The 24,438-nt window shown below is 43.4% G+C and overlaps 1 protein-coding gene across 1 annotated transcript in view; it reads left to right on the top strand.

Moving 5' to 3' along the window:
• Positions 1 to 20,106: 20,106 nt before the first annotated feature.
• The window catches only part of LOC110531283 (CDK5 and ABL1 enzyme substrate 2), a 64,714-nt gene continuing 60,382 nt past the window's right edge, over positions 20,107 to 24,438 (top strand). Inside the window, exon 1 of the mRNA XM_036989000.1 lies at positions 20,107 to 20,675. Within this exon, the coding sequence (XP_036844895.1) occupies positions 20,143 to 20,675 (533 nt within the window). The 5' untranslated portion in view covers positions 20,107 to 20,142. The remainder of the gene's footprint in view (positions 20,676 to 24,438) is intronic.

The raw sequence follows: 24,438 nt of genomic DNA, 5'->3' as shown, positions 1-24,438 counted from the left end.
GGCCTACCTGGTTAAATAAAGATGTTCTCAACTGGCCTACCTGGTTAAATAAAGGTGTTCTCAACTGGCCTACCTGGTTAAATAAAGGTGTTCTTAACTAGCCTACCTGGTTAAATAAAGGTGTTCTCAACTGGCCTACCTGGTTAAATAAAGGTGTTCTCAACTGGCCTACCTGGTTAAATAAAGGTGTTCTTAACTAGCCTACCTGGTTAAATAAAGGTGTTCTCAACTGGCCTACCTGGTTAAATAAAGGTGTTCTTAACTAGCCTACCTGGTTAAATAAAGGTGTTCTCAACTGGCCTACCTGGTTAAATAAAGGTGTTCTCAACTAGCCTACCTGGTTAAATAAAGGTGTTCTCAACTAGCCTACCTGGTTAAATAAAGGTGTTCTCAACTAGTCTACCTGGTTAAATAAAGGTGTTCTCAACTGGCCTACCTGGTTAAATAAAGGTGTTCTCAACTGGCCTACCTGGTTAAATAAAGGTGTTCTCAACTGGCCTACCTGGTTAAATAAAGGTGTTCTTAACTAGCCTACCTGGTTAAATAAAGGTGTTCTCAACTGGCCTACCTGGTTAAATAAAGGTGTTCTCAACTAGCCTACCTGGTTAAATAAAGATGTTCTCAACTGGCCTACCTGGTTAAATAAAGGTGTTCTCAACTAGCCTACCTGGTTAAATAAAGGTGTTCTCAACTGGCCTACCTGGTTAAATAAAGGTGTTCTCAACTAGCCTACCTGGTTAAATAAAGATGTTCTCAACTGGCCTACCTGGTTAAATAAAGGTGTTCTCAACTAGCCTACCTGGTTAAATAAAGGTGTTCTCAACTAGTCTACCTGGTTAAATAAAGATGTTCTCAACTGGCCTACCTGGTTAAATAAAGGTGTTCTCAACTAGCCTACCTGGTTAAATAAAGGTGTTCTCAACTGGCCTACCTGGTTAAATAAAGGTGTTCTCAACTAGCCTACCTGGTTAAATAAAGATGTTCTCAACTGGCCTACCTGGTTAAATAAAGGTGTTCTCAACTAGCCTACCTGGTTAAATAAAGGTGTTCTCAACTAGTCTACCTGGTTAAATAAAGATGTTCTCAACTGGCCTACCTGGTTAAATAAAGGTGAAATACATTTTTTAAAATGAATGAAAATAAATATACAGTATATACATATGAGATGAGTAATGCAAGCTATGTAAACATTATTAAAGTGACATTATTAAAGTGACTAGTGTTCCAGTTATTAAAGTGGCCAATGATTTGGAGTCTGTATGTAGGCAGCAGCCTCTCTGTTGATGGCCTCGAGATAGAAGCTGTTTTTCAGTCTCTCTGTCCCAGCTTTGATGCACCTGTACGGACCTCGCCTTCTGGATGATAGCATGTACAATGTACTGTAACAGTATCCACACTTCAATCTTATTTGTGTGTCCTTAGGCTTTAAACACCTCTTCCACGGCAGCGTTCCACGGCAGCGTTCCACTGCAGCGTTCCACGGCAGCGTTCCACTGCAGCGTTCCACGCCATCTTCTCCAAGTGCTTTACAGATACTCCTACATTTATGATCTTATTATCTCATGGAAGCTGCACTGAAATGTAGTTTTATGTATTGTAAAATGCTATAGTGAAAGTGTACCATTGTGGCACATATATTTGTATGCTTCATCGTATCCAATCTACACTGTATAGGTAGCTGGCAGAAGAGGCATGGAGCTGTGGGGAAGCCTGGAGGCAGCTGGGAGGAGAAGCATACCCAGAGAGGGAGCTGGGAACACAGGCAGGCCTGTTCGGAGAGCTGGGAGAAGAAGCATACCCAGGAAGGGGAGCTGGGAACGCAGGCAGGCCTGTTCGGAGAGCTGGGAGAAGAAGCAAACCCAGGAAGGGGAGCTGGGAACGCAGGCAGGCCTGTTCGGAGAGCTGGGAGAGGGGGAAGAGCTATACAAGCTGGGACAAGAGGACCCACAACCCACTCGAGCCAACACCGTGCCCTGATGCCTACTTCAACCTGGTCCTACTGGCTGTGGAGAACAGTGTGAGACTTGGGAGACACACAATCTGTGCGCGATGACTACTGTGAGCTAGTCAAATAGGCAGTGAAGTAAAACAAAGACACACACACACTCCCTGAGGAACTTTGTGACATCAGCTGATGTAAAAAAGGGATTTAAAAATACATTTGATTGATTGATTGATTCTGTAATGTTTTTCTCCTCCTGAACAGGCCTCTGGTCTGAAGCTCTACAGACAAAAATGTTCATCCCAAATGGCACCCTGTTCCCTTTGTAGTGCACTACTTTTGACCAGAGACTCCTATTCCCTCTTAAGGGCCCTTGTGAAAAGTAGTGCACTACTGTACAAAAGGGAATGAGACAGAGACAAAATCATTAGTCTAACAGACCGCGTCCTTTATTATAGATCACTAACTCGTCCCACTTTCCAATTGAATCCTAACCACTCGGTGTAGAACTGTAGAACAGTTCAGGCCTCTGGTCTTAACAACAACAACAACAACTAGAGAATGATCTACTTGTCAGGCAGCGTTCTACTGTTCTCACAGGGTGTGAAATAGCTAGTGGTTTGATCGGGTCAGACTGACTGTGACGCAGAGTACAGACACACTCACACACACACACGCACACACACACACACACACACACACACCACTAGGACACATTGCATAATCAGCAGCATTACGTCACAGTGAGAGGTCAGCTTCAGTAGAGCTGTGAGATTGGATCGTGACGATCAGCATGAAAGAGACAGGGTGTGTGTGTGTGTGTGTGTGTGTGTGTGTGTGTGTGCGCGCGCCTGCAGCAGAACCAATCTATATCACATTGACTGGGCTACTACAGAAGTCGGATCTTAACTTAACTTGGCAAAAGGTCGCAAAGTTCAAGGGGGCCGAATACTTTCGCAAGGCACTGTATATGAATTTTATCCAAAGACCCTTTCATGGTGTTGAGACACTTTTCTTTGGTGTGTACATTATAAGACAATTCGTTTTACTTCTTGAAAACATTTACATTAATCAAATGAACCTGTGGACCTAATGTAGGCTCAGTCTTGTCACCATATTGCCCAGCAATGGGCGCAAACTCATGACGCTTATAGCAGAAGCGAGCTGCTCAGAGCGCTGCGCTACAGGCAGTTCACAGGCCCTAGCAGCTTAGAGCGCTGCTCTACGGCAGTTCACAGGCCCTAGCAGCTTAGAGTGCTGCGCTACGGCAGTTCACAGGCCCTAGCAGCTTAGAGCGCTGCTCTACGGCAGTTCACAGGCCCTAGCAGCTCAGAGCGCTGCGCTATGGCAGTTCACAGGCCCTAGCAGCTCAGAGCGCTGCGCTACGGCAGTTCACAGGCCCTAGCTGCTCAGAGCGCTGCGCTACGGCAGTTCACAGGCCCTAGCAGCTCAGAGCGCTGCGCTGCGGCAGTTCACAGGCCCTAGCAGCTCAGAGCGCTGCGCTACGGCAGTTCACAGGCCCTAGCAGCTCAGAGCGCTGCGCTACGGCAGTTCACAGGCCCTAGCAGCTCAGAGCGCTGCGCTACGGCAGTTCACAGGCCCTAGCAGCTCAGAGCGCTGCGCTACGGCAGTTCACAGGCCCTAGCAGCTTAGAGCGCTGCGCTACGGCAGTTCACAGGCCCTAGCAGCTCAGAGCGCTGCGCTACGGCAGTTCACAGGCCCTAGCAGCTTAGAGCGCTGCGCTACGGCAGTTCACAGGCCCTAGCAGCTCAGAGCGCTGCGCTACGGCAGTTCACAGGCCCTAGCAGCTTAGAGCGCTGCGCTACGGCAGTTCACAGGCCCTAGCAGCTCAGAGCGCTGCGCTACGGCAGTTCACAGGCCCTAGCAGCTCAGAGCGCTGCGCTACGGCAGTTCACAGGCCCTAGCAGCTTAGAGCACTGCCCTACGGCAGTTCACAGGCCCTAGCAGCTCAGAGCGCTGCGCTACGGCAGTTCACAGGCCCTAGCTGCTCAGTGCGCTGCGCTACGGCAGTTCACAGAACCTAGCTGCTCAGAGCGCTGCACTACGGCAGTTCACAGGCCCTAGCAGCTCAGAGCGCTGCGCTACGGCAGTTCACAGGCCCTAGCAGCTTAGAGCACTGCCCTACGGCAGTTCACAGGCCCTAGCAGCTTAGAGCACTGCGCTACGGCAGTTCACAGGCCCTAGCTGCTCAGAGCGCTGCGCTACGGCAGTTCACAGGCCCTAGCAGCTCAGAGCGCTGCGCTACGGCAGTTCACAGGCCCTAGCTGCTCAGAGCGCTGCGCTACGGCAGTTCACAGGCCCTAGCTGCTCAGAGCGCTGCGCTACGGCAGTTCACAGGCCCTCGCTGCTCAGAGCGCTGCGCTACGGCAGTTCACAGGCCCTAGCTGCTCAGAGCTCTGCGCTACGGCAGTTCACAGGCCCTAGCTGCTCAGAGCGCTGCGCTACGGCAGTTCACAGGCCCTAGCTGCTCAGAGCGCTGCGCTACGGCAGTTCACAGGCCCTAGCAGCTTAGAGTGCTGCGCTACGGCAGTTCACAGGCCCTAGCTGCTCAGAGCGCTGCGCTACGGCAGTTCACAGGCCCTAGCAGCTCAGAGCGCTGCGCTACAGGCAGTTCACAGGCCCTAGCAGCTCAGAGCGCTGCTCTACGGCAGTTCACAGGCCCTAGCTGCTCAGAGCGCTGCGCTACGGCAGTTCACAGGCCCTAGCAGCTTAGAGCGCTGCGCTACGGCAGTTCACAGGCCCTAGCCACCACTAAGAATATTATGAACACTGATGATGCATAGGCGTGTTGTTTTTTAATTATTTAGTTTTAACCCTGTAACCCCACGGAATTAACCTTGTAAACACACGGAATTAATGTGTATAAAAATAGACATTCATCCCTGATGCAAAGGGCAGTGGGCCAGATTCGAACCCAGATGACGACACCAGCTGCCAGGGACAGTGGCTGGACCACACAAGCACTGAGGAAATAAAAAAAAACTTATTCTGCCTATTGTTTGCCTTCAACATATAATAAAACAATTTAGCATATATTTCACAAAACAAAAAAATACATCCACACCCTACAAATATGTACATTTATTATAATCCGCATAGGAATTCACACGAGACGCGTTGTAGCCTGCACGTAGACTACAGAAGGTATTATGTAGGTACGGTGTGCACTGTATACAAACATATTTCTTCAAATATTCAAATCCTCCTGCTGCAGGATTATTTTCCTCCTTCGACGAAATGGGTCAAATTAAGATCCACCATCTGTATGGTACTCTGCCAGCCAATCGCAACAGATTATTATTGCAGGAAATAGAATTACAATGCCTGGGGATCAACTATGCTCCAATACACACACACACACAAACACACATGCAATCACTAGCACACTCTCTCTCCTCTCTCTCATTCACTATTTCACACACACACACACACTGACATGCACACGCACACACACATACACAAACGTCTAGACACGCACTGTGCTCTCCTAACCGTGGTGTGTGTTTCTCTCTACAGGATGCAGCGGGAGATAATTGTTCTCTGATCTGTGCGATGTTTCAGATTATCTGGGGTCACCAGATCCGATCAGATCTGACTATTCTGGGGCGGGCCTAAATTCCCTACATCATGCTAGACCTCTACTGGTTACACAGAGGAGTGAGTGACAGACAGCATATCCAATCAGTAAGCAGACTGTTAGATAATACTTTACAATAACAGAAACTATAATACTCTTAGATAACTCTGAACTGGTACACCATCAACATGGTACACATGCCTCATAATAATAACATGCCTCATAATAATAACATGCCTCATAATAATAACATGCCTCATAATAATAACATGCCTCATAATAATAACATGCCTCATAATAATAACATGCCTCATAATAATAACATGCCTCATAATAATAACATAATAATAACATGCCTCATAATAATAACATGCCTTATAATAATAACATGCCTCATAATAATAACATCATAATAACATGCCTCATCATAATAACATGCCTCATAATAATAACATGCCTCATAATAATAACATGCCTCATAATAATAACATGCCTCATAATAATAACATGCCTCATAATAATAACATGCCTCATCATAATAACATGCCTCATAATAATAACATGCCTCATAATAATAACATGCCTCATAATAATAACATGCCTCATAATAATAACATGCCTCATAATAATAACATGCCTCATCATAATAACATGCCTCATAATAATAACATGCCTCATAATAATAACATGCCTCATAATAATAACATGCCTCATAATAATAACATGCCTCATAATAATAACATAATAATAACATGCCTCATAATAATAACATAATAATAACATGCCTCATAATAATAACATGCCTCATAATAATAACATGCCTCATAATAATAACATGCCTCATAATAATAACATGCCTCATAATAATAACATAATAATAACATGCCTCATAATAATAACATAATAATAACATGCCTCATAATAATAACATGCCTTATAATAATAACATGCCTCATAATAATAACATCATAATAACATGCCTCATAATAATAACATGCCTCATAATAATAACATGCCTCATAATAATAACCCCAGAATAATAACATGCCTCATAATAATAACATGCCTTATAATAATAACATGCCTCATAATAATAACATAATAATAACATGCCTCATAATAATAACATGCCTCATAATAATAACATGCCTCCTAATAATAACATGCCTTATAATAATAACATGCCTCATAATAATAACATGCCTCATAATAATAACATGCCTCATAATAATAACATAATAATAACATGCCTCATAATAATAACATGCCTCATAATAATAACATGCCTCATAATAATAACATGCCTCATAATAATAACATGCCTCATAAAAATAACATGCCTCATAATAATAACATGCCTTATAATAATAACATGCCTCATAATAATAACATGCCTCATAATAATAACATGCCTCATAATAATAACATGCCTCATAATAACATGCCTCATAATAATAACATAATAATAACATGCCTCATAATAATAACATAATAATAACATGCCTCATAATAATAACATGCCTTATAATAATAACATGCCTCATAATAATAACATCATAATAACATGCCTCATAATAATAACATGCCTTATAATAATAACATGCCTCATAATAATAACATCATAATAACATGCCTCATAATAATAACATGCCTCATAATAATAGCATGCCTTATAATAATAACATGCCTCATCATAATAACATGCCTCATAATAATAACATGCCTCATAATAATAACATAATAATAACATGTCTCATAATAATAACATAATAATAACATGCCTCATAATAATAACATAATAATAACATGCCTCATAATAATAACATGCCTCATAATAATAACATAATAATAACATGCCTCATAATAATAACATGCCTCATAATAATAACATGCCTTATAATAATAACATGCCTCATCATAATAACATACCTCATAATAATAACATGCCTCATAATAATAACATGCCTCATCATAATAACATGCCTCATAATAATAACATGCCTCATAATAATAACATGCCTCATAATAATAACATAATAATAACATGCCTCATAATAATAACATAATAATAACATGCCTCATAATAATAACATGCCTCATAATAATAACATGCCTCATAATAATAACATGCCTCATAATAATAACATAATAATAACATGCCTCATAATAATAACATAATAATAACATGCCTCATAATAATAACATGCCTCATAATAATAACATGCCTCATAATAATAACATGCCTCATAATAACACGCCTCATAATAATAACATGCCTCATAATAATAACTTAATAATAACATGCCTCATAATAATAACATGCCTCATAATAATAACATGCCTCATAATAATAACACGCCTCATAATAATAACATGCCTCATAATAACATGCCTCATAATAATAACATGCCTCATAATAATAACATGCCTCATAATAATAACATAATAATAACATGCCTCATAATAATAACATAATAATAACATGCCTCATAATAATAACATGCCTCATAATAATAACATGCCTCATAATAATAACATAATAATAACAGGCCTCCTAATAATAACATACCTCATAATAATAACATGCCTCATAATAATAACACGCCTCATAATAATAACATGCCTCATGGTAATAACATGCCTCATAATAATAACATGCCTCATAATAATAACATGCCTCATAATAATAACATCATAATAACATGCCTCATAATAATAACATGCCTCATAATAATAACATGCCTCATAATAATAACATGCCTCATAATAACACGCCTCATAATAATAACCCCATAATAATAACATGCCTCATCATAATAACATGCCTCATAATAATAACATGCCTCATAATAAACACATGCCTCATAATAATAACATGCCTCATAATAATAACATGCCTCATAATAAACACATATCTCATAATAAACACATATCTCATAATAATAACATTCCTCATAATAATAACATGCCTCATAATAACATGTCTCATAATAAACACATATCTCATCATAAACACATGCCTCATAATAATAACCCCATAATAATAACATGCCTCATAATAATAACGTGCCTCATAATAATAACATGCCTCATAATAATAACATTCCTCATAATAATAACATGCCTCATAATAAACACACAGATATTCTGTCATAAATACACCAGCGGAGGCTCCTCAGAGGGGGGGGGGGAACAATCCTCCTCAGCGAATTTCATGAAACATTCAAAAAAGGTATCCTTTCACATGTTCACATGTCAACAAATAATTTATTAAACCTATGGTTGCAAAGTTTAAACGTGGAAACGTTAACGTTAAAGAAAAATTGTGAAACATCATTCAAATCACAGTTACCATAAAACAAATAATTGTTACGTTTATTGCCTAACTAGACTATATGACTATGAAGGCCTGGGGAAAGTTGTGTAATTTAAATTAAACCAGAGAGGAAGACTGAACACACAAAGGAAGTGTTCTCGGAGAACGAGGAAGTGATTCAGTCAGTGTTCTGAGAGGCAGGAAGTGTTCTCGGAGAACGAGGAAGTGATTCAGTCAGTGTTCTGAGAGACAGGAAGTGTTCTCGGAGAACGAGGAAGTGATTCAGTCAGTGTTCTGAGAGGCAGGAAGTGTTCTCGGAGAACGAGGAAGTGATTCAGTCAGTGTTCTGAGAGGCAGGAAGTGTTCTCGGAGAACGAGGAAGTGATTCAGTCAGTGTTCTGAGAGGCAGGAAGTGTTCTCGGAGAACGAGGAAGTGATTCAGTCAGTGTTCTGAGAGGCAGGAAGTGTTCTCGGAGAACGAGGAAGTGATTCAGTCAGTGTTCTGAGAGGCAGGAAGTGTTCTCGGAGAACGAGGAAGTGATTCAGTCAGTGTTCTGAGAGGCAGGAAGTGTTCTCGGAGAACGAGGAAGTGATTCAGTCAGTGTTCTGAGAGGCAGGAAGTGATACCTCTGTATCCCGGAGACATTAATAAATCAAATTCATAAACTAGGATGTTCTGCAAGCAACAGACGGGAACTCGCATCATTAGCGAAGAGAAAGAGCAAGCAAGCCAGCGCGAGGGGCAGGCAAAACCAGAGAGGCATATTTTAGGATACTTTGGTGAATTTGCGAGGCATGCAAGACAAGACTGCCAGATGCAGATGACCAAAACATATCAGCACGGTTTTGCCTGCCCCTCCTCTTTCTCCCTCGCGCTGGCTTGCTTGCTCTTTCTCTTCGCTAATGATGCGAGTGTGTTCAGTCTTCCGTCTGTTGCTTGCAGAACATCCTAGTTTATTAATTGGACCGATGTCTCCGGGATACAGAGGTATCACTTCCTCGTTCTCCGAGCATACTTCCTTTCCTCTGTTTCTTTGCGGAACAGAACTGTAGATGAGGAATATACAGTATGCATAACTGCCTTAATTTTGCTGGAACTAATAGGGATCCATAATAAACTTCAGGAAGAGTAGCTGCTGCCTTGGCAGGAACTAATGGTGATCCATAATGAACTTCAGGAAGAGTAGCTGTTGCCTTGACAGGAACTAATAGGGATCCATAATAAACCTCAGGAAGAGTAGCTGCTGCCTTGGCAGGAACTAATGGTGATCCATAATGAACTTCAGGAAGAGTAGCTGTTGCCTTGACAGGAACTAATGGGGATCCATAATAAACTTCAGGAAGAGTAGCTGTTGCCTTGACAGGAACTAATGGGGATCCATAATAAACCCCAGGAAGAGTAGCTGCTGCCTTGGCAGGAACTAATGGGGATCCATAATAAACCTCAGGAAGAGTAGCTGTTGCCTTGACAGGAACTAATGGGGATCCATAATAAACCCCAGGAAGAGTAGCTGCTGCCTTGGCAGGAACTAATGGGGATCCATAATAAACCCCAGGAAGAGTAGCTGTTGCCTTGACAGGAACTAATGGGGATCCATAATAAACCCCAGGAAGAGTAGCTGCTGCCTTGGCAGGAACTAATGGGGATCCATAATAAACCCCAGGAAGAGTAGCTGTTGCCTTGACAGGAACTAATGGGGATCCATAATAAACCCCAGGAAGAGTAGCTGCTGCCTTGGCAGGAACTAATGGGGATCCATAATAAACCCCAGGAAGAGTAGCTGCTGCCTTGACAGGAACTAATGGGGATCCATAATAAACCCCAGGAAGAGTAGCTGCTGCCTTGACAGGAACTAATGGGGATCCATAATAAACCCCAGGAAGAGTAGCTGCTGCCTTGGCAGGAAATAATGGGGATCCATAATAAACCCCAGGAAGAGTAGCTGCTGCCTTGACAGGAACTAATGGGGATCCATAATAAACCCCAGGAAGAGTAGCTGCTGCCTTGGTAGGAACTAATGGGGATCCATAATAAACCCCAGGAAGAGTAGCTGCTGCCTTGGCAGGAACTAATGGGGATCCATAATAAACCCCAGGAAGAGTAGCTGCTGCCTTGACAGGAACTAATGGGGATCCATAATAAACCCCAGGAAGAGTAGCTGCTGCCTTGGCAGGAAATAATGGGGATCCATAATAAACCCCAGGAAGAGTAGCTGCTGCCTTGACAGGAACTAATGGGGATCCATAATAAACCCCAGGAAGAGTAGCTGCTGCCTTGACAGGAACTAATGGGGATCCATAATAAACCCCAGGAAGAGTAGCTGCTGCCTTGACAGGAACTAATGGGGATCCATAATAAACCCCAGGAAGAGTAGCTGCTGCCTTGACAGGAACTAACGGGGATCCATAATAAACCCCAGGAAGAGTAGCTGCTGCCTTGGTAGGAACTAACGGGGATCCATAATAAACCCCAGGAAGAGTAGCTGCTGCCTTGGCAGGAACTAACGGGGATCCATAATAAACCCCAGGAAGAGTAGCTGCTGCCTTGGCAGGAACTAACGGGGATCCATAATAAACCATAATAGATACAAATACAGTAACATGAACACAGTAAGACAGACAGGACCATAGATTAGCTTTAAACTGTTCTATAACCCACAGCTTGAGGTCACAGTGAGTCTAATCAATACATCAAACAATTACTCAATGACCACTGTAAGGACCAGGCAGGATCCACAGAAATATAATGAGGATATATAATATGTCCACATATTATAACCAAGACCCACAGCCTGGGGCCACAGAGGGATGGCCAAGACCCACAGTCTGGGGCCTCAGAGGGATGGCCAAGACACACAGCCTGGGGCCACAGAGGGATGGCCAAGACACACAGCCTGGGGCCACAGAGGGGTGGCCAAGACCCACAGTCTGGGGCCTCAGAGGGATGGCCAAGACCCACAGCCTGGGGCCACAGAGGGATGGCCAAGACACACAGCCTGGGGCCACAGAGGGATGGCCAAGACCCACAGCCTGGGGCCACAGAGGGGTGGCCAAGACCCACAGTCTGGGGCCTCAGAGGGATGGCCAAGACACACAGCCTGGGGCCTCATTGGGATGGCCAAGACACACAGCCTGGGGCCACAGAGGGATGGCCAAGACCCACAGCCTGGGGCCTCAGAGGGATTGCCAAGACACACAGCCTGGGGCCACAGAGGGATGGCCAAGACCCACAGCCTGGGGCCACAGAGGGATGGCCAAGACCTACAGCCTGGGGCCTCAGAGGGATGGCCAAGACCCACAGCCTGGGACCTCAGAGGGATGGCCAAGACCCACAGCCTGGGGCCACAGAGGGATGGCCAAGACCCACAGCCTGGGGCCACAGAGGGATGGCCAAGACCCACAGCCTGGGACCTCAGAGGGATGGCCAAGACCCACAGCCTGGGGCCTCAGAGGGATGGCCAAGACCCACAGCCTGGGGCCTCAGAGGGATGGCCAAGACCCACAGCCTGGGGCCTCAGAGGGATGGCCAAGACCCACAGCCTGGGGCCTCAGAGGGATGGCCAAGACCCACAGCCTGGGGCCTCAGAGGGATGGCCAAGACCCACAGCCTGGGGCCTCAGAGGGATGGCCAAGACACACAGCCTGGGGCCTCAGAGGGATGGCCAAGACCCACAGCCTGGGACCACAGAGGGAAATCAATCAATATTTATAGCACCATTGTCGCGGTTATTCCTGCAGTCGGCGTTTCCCTTGTTGTTATGAAATATTAATTCCACTGTGTCCCTGTATCGTCCAGCTGAGAAGTAAGCTGAATCCCCAGGGTCTAATATTATTGAGCTTGTTGTAACACACATCGTTTCTGCATGCACTGCAGACGGCTACATTGGTCCCCCAATACTATTAAAGACACACAGCACTTCAGGATCAGAGCCGGATGCAGACAACGATCAGCTAGGAGGGAATCAGATTTTCAACATTTTGATGCCATATTTATAATTGTATAAAATGTCAGTTGATGTCGGAGGTTTACGTACACTTTAGGTTGGAGTCATTAAAACTCGTTTTTCAACCACTATACACATTTCTTGTTAACAAACTATAGCTTTGGCAAGTCGGTTAGGACATCTACTTTGTGCATGACACAGGTAATTTTTCAATAATTGTTAACAGACAGATTATTTCACTTATAATTCACTTTATCACAATTCCAGTGGGTCAGAAGTTTACATACACTAAGTTGGCTGTGCCTTTAAACAGGTTGGAAAATTCCAGAAAATGATGTCATGGCTTTAGAAGCTTCTGATAGGCTATTTGACATAATTTGAGTCAATTGGAGGTGTTGAGATAAATTGAGATAAAACACACACACACACACACACTTTGCTTTCTCTTGGCCAGGGCGCAGTTGTAAATGAGAACTTGCTTACCAACTAGCCTGGTTAAATAAAGGTGTTCTCAACTAGCCTACCTGGTTAAATAAAGGTGTTCTCAACTAGCCTACCTGGTTAAATAAAGGTTAAATAAATCTACATAAAAAAACACACACGTGCAGGTGGAGTGAGACGCCACATCTTCAAAACTTGTCTTTTAGCAATGTGCAGTGTTGAATGCATTTATAAACATCGGTGAGAATGGATGGGAATCCAGTGGAGCCAGGTTCCCAAAATGCTCCACCCATGTCTATTTAAAAAAAAAAAGCTAGGTTTAGGTCTAAAACTAGTCCGTATTCAGGCCTGGGGAATCATGGGAAAATTGGAACTGCATTCCCAGTCTTTCCAGACAACTTAATGATTGTTTACGTTCCAGGAGAGAACCACAAACTGATGCGTCTACCGACCATGATTGCAAGTCCCGTAGGGACACACGCACGCGCACACACTCCAGAAGATACCACAAACTAATGCGTCTACACACACATACACACACACACACACACACACACAGGCATTTACGCACACACGAACGTGCACACACACACACACTCCAGGTGAACACACAAACTGATCTCTCTGATTGGCAGAAATTCAAAAGGTTGATGAAAAACCACTTATTCCGTTGACTGATGCAATTTTTGTACAGGAATTGGTCTTCGTTTCTGTTTTGTGTGACTGTATTTTTTAGAAAAAGAGAGCGAGAGAGAGACACAGAGAGAGAGATGTAGAGGGAGAGAGATGTAGAGGGAGAGAGATTAAGAGAGAAAGACAGAGAATGTTACGGCTGTCGTCGGAATGAGACCAAGGTGCAGCGTGATAGGCGTACATTTTGCATTTATTAAATGAACACCAAAAAAAACAAGAAAGATAAACGACACGTACAGTATTGTAGCGCTAAACCAGCAAGTAACAAAAACAAGATCCCAAAACAGAAAGTGGGGAAAATGGCTAACTAAGTATGATTCCCAATCAGAGACAACGATAGACAGCTGCCTCTGATTGGGAACCATACTCGGCAAAAACAAGGAAATAGACAACATAGAATGCCCACCCCAAATCACACCCTGACCTAACCAAATAAAAAAAATAAAACATCTCTCTAAGATCAGGGCGTGACAGAGAAGGAGGGCAAGAGAGCATGAGAGATGCAGAGAGAACATTCTGTTCCACTGTCTGTTCCTCTATAGACATTCTAACTGTTCCACTGTCTGTTCCTCTATAGACATTCTAACTGTCTGTTCCTCTATAGACATTCTAACTGTCTGTTCCTCTATAGACATTCTAACTGTCTGTTCCTCTATAGACATTCTAACTGTTTGTTCCTCTATAGACATTCTAACTGTTTGTTCCTCTATAGACATTCTAACTGTTTGTTCCTCTATAGACATTCTAACTGTTTGTTCCTCTATAGACATTCTAACTGTTTGTTATCCTATAGACATTCTAACTGTTTGTTATCCTATAGACATTCTAACTGTTTGTTATCCTATAGACATTCTAACTGTTTGTTCTCCTATAGACATTCTGTTCCACTGTCTGTTCCTCTATAGACATTCTGTTCCACTGTCTGTTCCTCTATAGACATTCTGTTCCACTGTTTGTTCCTCTATAGATATTCTAACTGACTGTTCCTCTATAGACATCCTAACCGTCTGTTCCTCTATAGACATTCTAACTGTTTGTTCTCCTATAGACATTCTGTTCCACTGTCTCTTCCTCTATAGAAATTCTAACTGTCTGTTCCTCTATAGACATCCTAACCGTCTGTTCCTCTATAGACATTCTAACTGTCTGTTCCTCTATAGACATTCTAACTGTCTGTTCCTCTATAGAAATTCTAACTGTTTGTTCCTCTATAGACATTCTAACTGTTCCACCGTCTGTTCCTCTATAGACATTCTGTTCCACTGTTTGTTCCTCTATAGACATTCTAACTGTCTGTTCCTCTACAGACATTCTAACTGTTTGTTCTCCTATAGACATTCTAACTGTTCCACTGTCTGTTCCTCTATAGACATTCTGTTCCACTGTTTGTTCCTCTATAGAAATGCCAACTGTCTGTTCCTCTACAGACATTCTAACTGTTTGTTCTCCTATAGACATTCTGTTCCACTGTCTGTTCCTCTATAGAAATTCTAACTGCCTGTTCCTCTATAGACATTCTAACTGTCTGTTCCTCTATAGACATTCTAACTGTCTGTTCCTCTATAGACATTCTAACTGTCTGTTCCTCTATAGACATTCTAACTGTCTGTTCCTCTATAGACATTCTAACTGTTTGTTCCTCTATAGACATTCTAACTGTTCCACTGTCTGTTCCCTTAAAGGCATTCTAACTGTCTGTTCCCTTAAAGGCATTCTAACTGTCTGTTCCCTTAAAGGCATTCTAATTTTGGCATCTTCAAAAGGTTCCTAGAAGGCATTGTTACCTGTGGGAGGCATCCCGACAGACAGCTTCGGAAGGATCAAACGGAGCATGAGCAGTACGTCGGCTATGGCCTTGCAGGGTTACGACAGTTGGTCACTCCCCTCGGGGTCGCAGGACTTCAACCGGAGGATCAGTGACATCACACATGACATCGAGGCCCTGGGGTTCCAACATGAATACGGGGGAGGAGAGGAGAGGAGAGGAGAGGAGAGGAGAGGAGAGGAGAGGAGAGGAGAGGAGAGGAGAGGAGGTAAGAATATGGTTAATGTTAAGGTTAGGGTTAGTGATAAGGTTAGTGTTCAGGTTAGTGTTCAGGTTAGTGTTGAGGGTTAGTTTTCAGGTTAGTGTTAAGGGTTAGAGTTAAGGGTTAGTGTTAAAGGTTAGTGTTAAGGTTAGTGTTAAGGTTAGTGTTGAGGGTTAGTGTTAAGGGTTAGTGTTGAGGGTTAGTGTTAAGGTTAGTGTTAAGGGTTAGTGTTAAGGTTAAGGTTAGTGTTGAGGGTTAGTGTTAAGGTCCGTGTTAAGGGATAGTGTTAAGGTTTAGTGTTAAGGGTTAGTGTTGAGGGTTAGTGCCAAGGTTCGTGTTAAGGGATAGTGTTAAGGTTTCGTGTTAAGGGTTAGTGTTGAGGGTTAGTGTTAAGGTTAGTGTTAAGGGTTAGTGTTAAGGGTTAGTGTTGAGGGTTAGTGTTAAGGTTAAGGTTAGTGTTAAGGGTTAGTGTTAAGGTTTAGTGTTGAGGGTTAGTGTTAAGGGTTAGTGTTAAGGGTTAGTGTTGAGGGTTAGTGTTAAGGGTTAGTGTTAAGGGTTAGTGTTAAGGGTTAGTGTTGAGGGTTAGTGTTAAGGGTTAGTGTTAAGGTTAGTGTTAAGGGTTAGTGTTAAGGGTTAGTGTTGAGGGTTACTGTTAAGGTTTGATTTAGTGTTAAGGTTAGGGCTAATGTTGAGGTTAGTGTTAAGGGTTAGTGTTAAGGGTTAGTGTTAGGGTTAGTGTTCAGGGTTAGTTTTAAGGTTACGGTTCGTGTTGAGGGTTAGTGTTGAGGTTAGATTTAGTGTTAGTGTTAAGGTTGGGTTTGTCTTCAAATTCTTTGTGGGTCTGTGTAATCTGAGGGAAATATGTGTCTCTAATATGGTCAAACATTTGGCAGGAGGTTAGGAAGTGCAGCTCAGTTTCCACCTCATTTTGTGGGCAGTGAGCACATAGCCTGTCTTCTCTTGAGAGCCAGGTCTGCCTACTGCGGCCTTTCTCAATAGCAAGGCTCTGCTAACTGAGTCTGTACATAGTCAAAGCTTTCCTTAAGTTTAGGTCAGTCACAGTGGTCAGGTATTCTGCCACCATGGATTCTCTGTTTAGGGCCAAATAGCATTCTAGTCTGCTTTGTTTTTTTGTAAATTCTTTCCAATGTGCGGTCTAATTGTGTTGCTGTCCTGGGGCTCTGTGGGGTCTGTTTGTGTTTGTGAACAGTCCCAGAACCAGCTTGCTTAGGGGGCTCTTCTTCAGGTTAATCTCTCTGTAGGTGATGGCTTTGTTATGGAAGGTTTGGGAATCGCTTCCTTTTAGGTGGTTGTAGAATTTAACGGCTCTTTTCTGGATTTTGATAAATCCCGGGTATTGGCCTAATTCTGCTCTGCATGCATTATTTGGTGTTTTATGTTGTACACGGAGGATATTTTTGCAGAATTCTGTATGCAGAGTCTCAAGTTGGTGGTTGTCCCATTTTGTGAATTCTTGGTTGGTGAGCGGACACCAGACCTCACAACTATAAAGGGCAATGAGTTCTATAACTGATTCAAGTATTTTTAGCCAGATCCTAATTGGTATGTCAAATTTGATGTTGCTTTTGATGGCATAGAATGCCCTTCTTGTCTTGTCTCTCAGATCGTTCACAGCTTAGTGGAAGTTACCTGTGGCGCTGATGTTTAGGCTGAGGTATGTATAGTTTTTTGTGTGCTCCAGGGCAACAGTGTCTAGATGGAATTTGTATTTGTGGTCCTGGAAACTGGACCTTTTTTGGAACACCATTATTTTGGTCTTACTGAGATTTACTGTCAGGGCCCAGGTCTGTCAGGGCCCAGGTCTGTCAGGGCCCAGGTCTGTCAGGGCCCAGGTCTGACAGAATCTGTGCAGAAGATCTAGGTGCTGCTGTAGGACCTCCTTGGTTGGTGACAGGAGCACCAGATCATCAGTAAACAGTAAACAATAAACTTTAGATTCTAGTAGGGTGAGGCCGGGTGCTGCAGACTTCTAGTGCCTTTGTCATTTCATTGATATATATGTTGAAGGGGGTGGGGCTTAAGCTACATCCCTGTCTCACCCCACGGCCCTGTGGAAAGAAATGTGTGTTTTTTGACAATTTTACCCGGACACTTGTTGTGTGTGTACATGGATTTTATAATGCCGTACGTTTTTCCCCCCAACACCAATTTCCATGAATTTGTATAGCAGACCCTCATGCCAAATTGAGTGAAAAGCTCTTTTGAAATCAACAAAGAATGAGAAGACTTTGCCTTTGTTTTGGCTTGTTTGTTTTTCAATTAGTGTATGAATACGTGAATACGTGGTGAATACGTGGTCTGTCTTTATGGTAATTTGGTAAAAAGACAATTTGACATTTGCTCAGTACATTGTTTTCACTGAGGAAATTAAGGGTCAACCACAGGGTCAACTACAGGGTCAACTAAAGGGTCAGCCACAGGGTCAACTACAGGGTCAGCCACTGGGTCAGCCACAGGGTCAACCACTGGGTCAACCACTGGGTCAGCCACTGGGTCAGCCACTGGGTCAGCCACAGGGTCAGCCACAGGGTAACCACTGGGTCAGCTACAGGGTCAACCACTGGGTCAACCACAGGGTCAGCCACTGGGTCAGCCACAGGGTCAGCCACTGGGTCAACCACAGGGTCAACCACTGGGTCAGCCACAGGGTCAGCCACAGGGTCAACCACAGGGTCAACCACAGGGTCAACCACTGGGTCAACCACAGGGTCAACCACTGGGTCAGCCACAGGGACAACCACAGGGCAAGCGCCCCTGGAGCAGTTTGGGGATTAAATGCCTTGTGCAAGGGCACAACGGCAGTAGGTGGCTCCTGAGTCATGAGGCTGAGTGGTCATCTTTTTCCTTTCCATACCAGTAGTTTAACTATCAGCGAGGGCACAATGGCAGTAGGTGGCTCCTGAGTCATGAGGCTGAGTGGTCATCTTTTTCCTTTCCATATCAGTAGTGGATCAGTGAGGATGTAGCGAGTCACCTAATAAGCGGTAAACATTCCTTTGTCCCTCTCCTCCTTTAGCTATGAGTCAGATCACAGAGAATGTAGACGCTTGGTTTTCCGGTGTCCCCTTGACTGGCCTTTGGAGACAGAGAGGAAGGAAGGAAGGAAGGAAGGAAGGAAGGAAGGAAGGAAGGAAGGAAGGAAGGAAGGAAGGAAGGAAGGAAGGGAGAGAGACAGATAGACAGAGAGAGAGACAGATAGACAGAGAGAGAGAGAGAGAGAGAGGGGAGAGAGATGATCAGTGAAAGAGACAGGGGATGCAACAGAGAGAGACGAGAGAGACAGCACGGGGAGGACAGTGATATTCAGAGAGACAACAGTCCTATATAGTGCACTACTTTTAGTGTTTGTGTTTGGTTTTACTATCCTTGTGGGTACCAGAAGTCCTCACAAGGATAGTAAAACAAAATGGGAAACATTTTGCAAGGTCCCCATAAGAAAAAAGGCTGTTTTAAGGATTAGGTTAGGTTAAGGTTTGGCTTAGGGAAAACAGGATTTTGAATTGGAATCAATTGTTTGGTCCCCACAAGGATAGTAAAACAAACGTGTGTGTGTGTGTGTGTGTGTGTGTGTGTGTGTGTGTGTGTGTGTGTGTGTGTGTGTGTGTGTGTGTGTTGTCAGAGGACAACGTATCATTGCAGAAAATCATCAGCAGGGGATTTTGAGGATTATTTATTCACTGGTCATCATTATACCTCATCTACTAATGTAGCCTAATATCTGTCACAGATGTCTCAGCGGTCTTTGCTAACTGAAAATTATAAACGTCAAAAATAAATGTGTCCTTATTGTTAATAACACAATACTATTATAGAGTTATTGAGTATTATTGAGAAAATAGGTTGTATTGTGAAATGTACTGTAATAGCCTAATAGACTACTGAGCTGCCGTTCATTATTCGTGTCCATCTGAAGTCTAATAAATTGATATTTTCTCAAATTGTTAGAATGTTTTTGACTTAGGGCGTTCAGGAAAAAAAATAAATAAATCAATTTAAAACCTTTAAAAAAAAATCGAATCGAGCCCGACCTCAGCTTTCTCCACCGTCCATCTGTTTTAATGTTATTTAGATTAGGCCCTCTCGTCCAATAGAAAGCACAGGGGGCGTGGACAGGTCCTGTTGCGCGAGTGGAACGCCGTGAGATACTTCCTCATTAGAGAATGGCGGCTGCCGCCTGCACTACCGTTAACAACGCTGCCGTTAACAACACTACCAACCCGCAGAAACAACACCGGAGGAAAAGTAGAGATACGCGGCGGAGACAAGCAGCTCTCTTTTTCCTTAGTAACATTTCACTAGATGGACGGCCAGTACAACAGACATACCATGGAAACCGAGACAGCGAGTTGCTGGGGGGCGATATCGGGGCGACAGTGGCCGGGATGTTAACCGTGTCTAGCTATGGGACCTTCACTAACCTACCAACGTCTGTGAGCTGCGGGACCGTTGGGAACGTTTGCGCCGTTCCGGGACTCGGAGTTATCACTGTCCCGCCTATCCTCGTTCTGCCTTCGGACTCGTTCAATGATGGGACAACGGAGGTATTTCTGGAGAGGCGAGGAGGATCGTTTTCCTCGCAGGGAAACCTCCTCTCTCCCTCGGGTCTCCTTCCTACTCCTCTCGGACGGCGGAAGTCCTCCACGTTGCTGTCGGTCCAGAGTTGTAATTCGGTGACTTCGGAACCGGGACGGAGGTGAGTTTAGTGCCTTGTAATTCGCGTCCTGGAGGCAGAGGTTTTTTGTGCTGTGTATCTGGGATCGTTTGTAAGGACACCTCAGTCCTTCCTGTCTGTATCCATCGGCTTGTCATTTCAACTGTACCCACGTTTGTGAGTCTTGATACGTTGTAGCGTTGATACACGATACAATGTTTCATTTTAACCACACAACAACCATCCGTTGTTTACATGATATATTCTCTCGACTGGCTACTTTGTAGAGAGAGAGGCACCTAACAAGCAGCTAGACAGACCATTTTACTAAGTTCAGTTAGACTGGACTGAATGTGTCGTTTTACACAGACATTGTCTCATCCCGACTTGCTGTAATACTTTGCTATTATATGAACCAGGTAAATTAGTGTTTTCACTCCCCTTGACGTTTTCCACATTGTGTTACTTTACAGCCTTATTCTAAAATTGATCAAGTCGTTTTTCCCCCTCAATCAATGATAATGACAAAACAAAAACAGGTTTTTTAGAATTGTTTTGCAAATGTGTGTATATATATATATATATATAACTGATCACATTTACATAAGTATTCAGACCCTTTTACTCAGTACTTTGTTGAAGCATCGTTGTCAGTGATTACAGCCTCAAAGTCTTCTTGGATATGACGCTACAAACTTGACACACCTGTATTTGGAGAGTTTCTCCCATTCTTCTCTGCAGATCCTCTCAAGCTCTGTCAAGTTGTTTGGGGAGTGTTGCTGCACAGCAATTTTCAGTTCTCTCCAGAGTTGTTTGATCGGATTCAAGTCCAGGCTCTAGCTGGGCCACTCAAGGACATTCAGACACTTGTCCGAAGCCACTCATACGTTGTCTTGGCTGTGTCCTGAGGGTCGTTGTCCTATTGGAAGGTGAACCTTCGCCCCACTGTGAGGTCCTGAGTGCTCTGGAGCTGGTTTTCATCAAGGATCTCTCTGTACTTTTCTCTGTTTATCTTTCCCTCGATCCTGACTAGTCTCCCAGTCCCTGCCTCTGAAAAACATCCCCACAGCATGATGATGCTGCCACCACCATGCTTCACCGTAGGGATGGTGCCAGGTTTCCTCCAGACATGACGCTTGGCATTCAGACCAAAGAGTACAATCTTGGTTTCATCACACCATAGAATCTTGTTTCTCATGGTCTGGGTGCTTTTTGGCAAACTCCAAGCGGGCTGTCATGTGCCTTTTACTGAGGAGTGGCTTCCGTCTGGCCACTCTACCATAAAGGCCTGATTGATGGAGTGCTGCAGAGATGGTTGTCCTTCTGGAAGGTTCTCACATTTCCACAGAGGAACTCAGGAACTCTGTCAGAGTGACCATTGGGTTCTTGGTCACTTCCCTGACCAAGGCCCTTCTCCCTCGATTGCTCAGTTTGGCCGGGTTGCCAGTTCTAGGAAGAGTCTTGGTATTTTCCAAATTTCTTCCATTTCAGAATGATGGACTGGGATCTTGGGGGCCTTCAATGCTGGAGAAATGTTTTGGTTTCTGGTACCCTTCCCCAGATCTGTGCCTCGACACAATTCTGTCTCGGTGCTCTAAGGACAATTACTTCAACGTCCTGGCTTGGTTTTTGCTCTGAGATGCACTGTCAACTGTGGGACCTTTATATAGACAGGTGTGTGCCTTTCCAAATCATGTCCAATCAATAGAATTTACCACAGGTGGACTCCAAGTTGTAGAAACATCTCAAGGAAGATCAATGGAAATAGGATGCACCTGAGCTCCATTTACAGTCTCATAGCAAAGCTTCTGAATACTTATGTGAATGAGGTATTTCTGTTTTTATATATATATATATATATATATATATAACATTTCTAAGCCTGTTTTTGCTTTGTCATTATGGGTTATTGTGTGTAGATTGCTGCTGATAATTGTTTTATTGAATCTGTTTTAGAAAAAGGCTGCAACGTAACAAAATGTGGAAAAAGTCAAGGGATCTGAATACTTTTTGAAGGCACCGTATAATCCTCTTTAAATGAACTGATTCTTCAATGTAGCCACCCTTTGCCTTGATGACAGCTTTGCACCCTGGCGTTCTCTCTAAGTCCTCTTTTTAAAGTCAAAAGAGCTCCGTTCCCTTTTGAATGAGGACTCAACCCTTTTGCCAGATCACTTCATCTGTTTTGTGGTCCGAGTCCCGTTTTCATTCACATTGTTTTGTATAGAAAGGTACCAAGATCTTTTCCCGACATTCACTCAATGCATTCTGGGGGTTTTACCATGTGCAGGACAAGCCATTCCATCAGAATGTTGTCATCACACTGATAGATATATACTTATATTTCGGAAGCTAAAAGATTGCATTCAGTTAAAAGATGAGACAATAATTGTAAACAAAAGATACTATTAACGTGTACATATTATTGGTAACAGAATAAATAGCAGAAGAATAACTGCACAGAAATAGAGAATTGTACACCCAGCATAGGCTACTTCCCCTATAATTAACCAATATGACATGAGGGGGATGTGGTATATGGCCGATATACCACAGCTAAGGGCTGTTCTTCTTAAGCACGACGCAACGCGGAGTGCCTGGATACAGCCCTTAGCCGTTGTATATTGGCCATATACCACAAACCCCCTGAGGTGCCTTATTGCTATTATAAACTGTTTACCAATGTAATTAGAGCACTAAAAATATATATATGTTTTGTCATATCCGTGGTATACGGTCTGATATACCACAGCTGTCAGCCAATCAGCATGCAGGGTTCGAACCACATAGTTTATAATATGGTACAAAATCTCTGTTGTCTTCTCACACTATATAAACACCTTACGAAGCTCTCTTAGCCTATAGATCACAACTTGCAAACAAATAATCTGAACAAAAAAAACTGCTGGAATTTATCTGCATCCTTGACAATCGCTAATCAATATCCAAAAACACAGCGTTTTCTTCGTCTTCTCTCTATTGTGGCATCAGTGTGAGGGGTTATAACTGTAGTCTAGTGTGAGGGGTTATAACAGTAGTCTAGTGTGAGGGGTTATAACAGTAGTCTAGTGTGAGGGGTTATAACAGTAGTCTAGTGTGAGGGGTTATAACTGTAGTCTAGTGTGAGGGGTTATAACAGTAGTCTAGTGTGAGGGGTTATAACAGGGGGTTATAACAGTAGTCTAGTGTGAGGGGTTATAACTGTAGTCTAGTGTGAGGGGTTATAACTGTAGTCTAGTGTGAGGGGTTATAACTGTAGTCTAGTGTGAGGGGTTATAACAGTAGTCTAGTGTGAGGGGTTATAACTGTAGTCTAGTGTGAGGGGTTATAACTGTAGTCTAGTGTGAGGGGTTATACCAGTAGTCTAGTGTGAGGGGTTATAACTGTAGTCTAGTGTGAGGGGTTATAACTGTAGTCTAGTGTGAGGGGTTATAACAGTAGTCTAGTGTGAGGGGTTATAACTGTAGTCTAGTGTGAGGGGTTATAACAGTAGTCTAGTGTGAGGGGTTATAACTGTAGTCTAGTGTGAGGGGTTATAACTGTAGTCTAGTGTGAGGGGTTATAACAGTAGTCTAGTGTGAGGGGTTATAACTGTAGTCTAGTGTGAGGGGTTATAACTGTAGTCTAGTGTGAGGGGTTATAACAGTAGTCTAGTGTGAGGGGTTATAACAGTAGTCTAGTGTGAGGGGTTATAACTGTAGTCTAGTGTGAGGGGTTATAACTGTAGTCTAGTGTGAGGGGTTATAACTGTAGTCTAGTGTGAGGGGTTATAACTGTAGTCTAGTGTGAGGGGTTATAACAGTAG

The sequence above is a fragment of the Oncorhynchus mykiss genome, chromosome 9, assembly GCF_013265735.2.
Source record: "Oncorhynchus mykiss isolate Arlee chromosome 9, USDA_OmykA_1.1, whole genome shotgun sequence".
Taxonomy (NCBI): Eukaryota; Metazoa; Chordata; class Actinopteri; order Salmoniformes; family Salmonidae; genus Oncorhynchus; species Oncorhynchus mykiss.
Note: the sequence above shows the minus strand (reverse complement) of the source record. Positions and strands in the feature narration are given on the sequence as shown.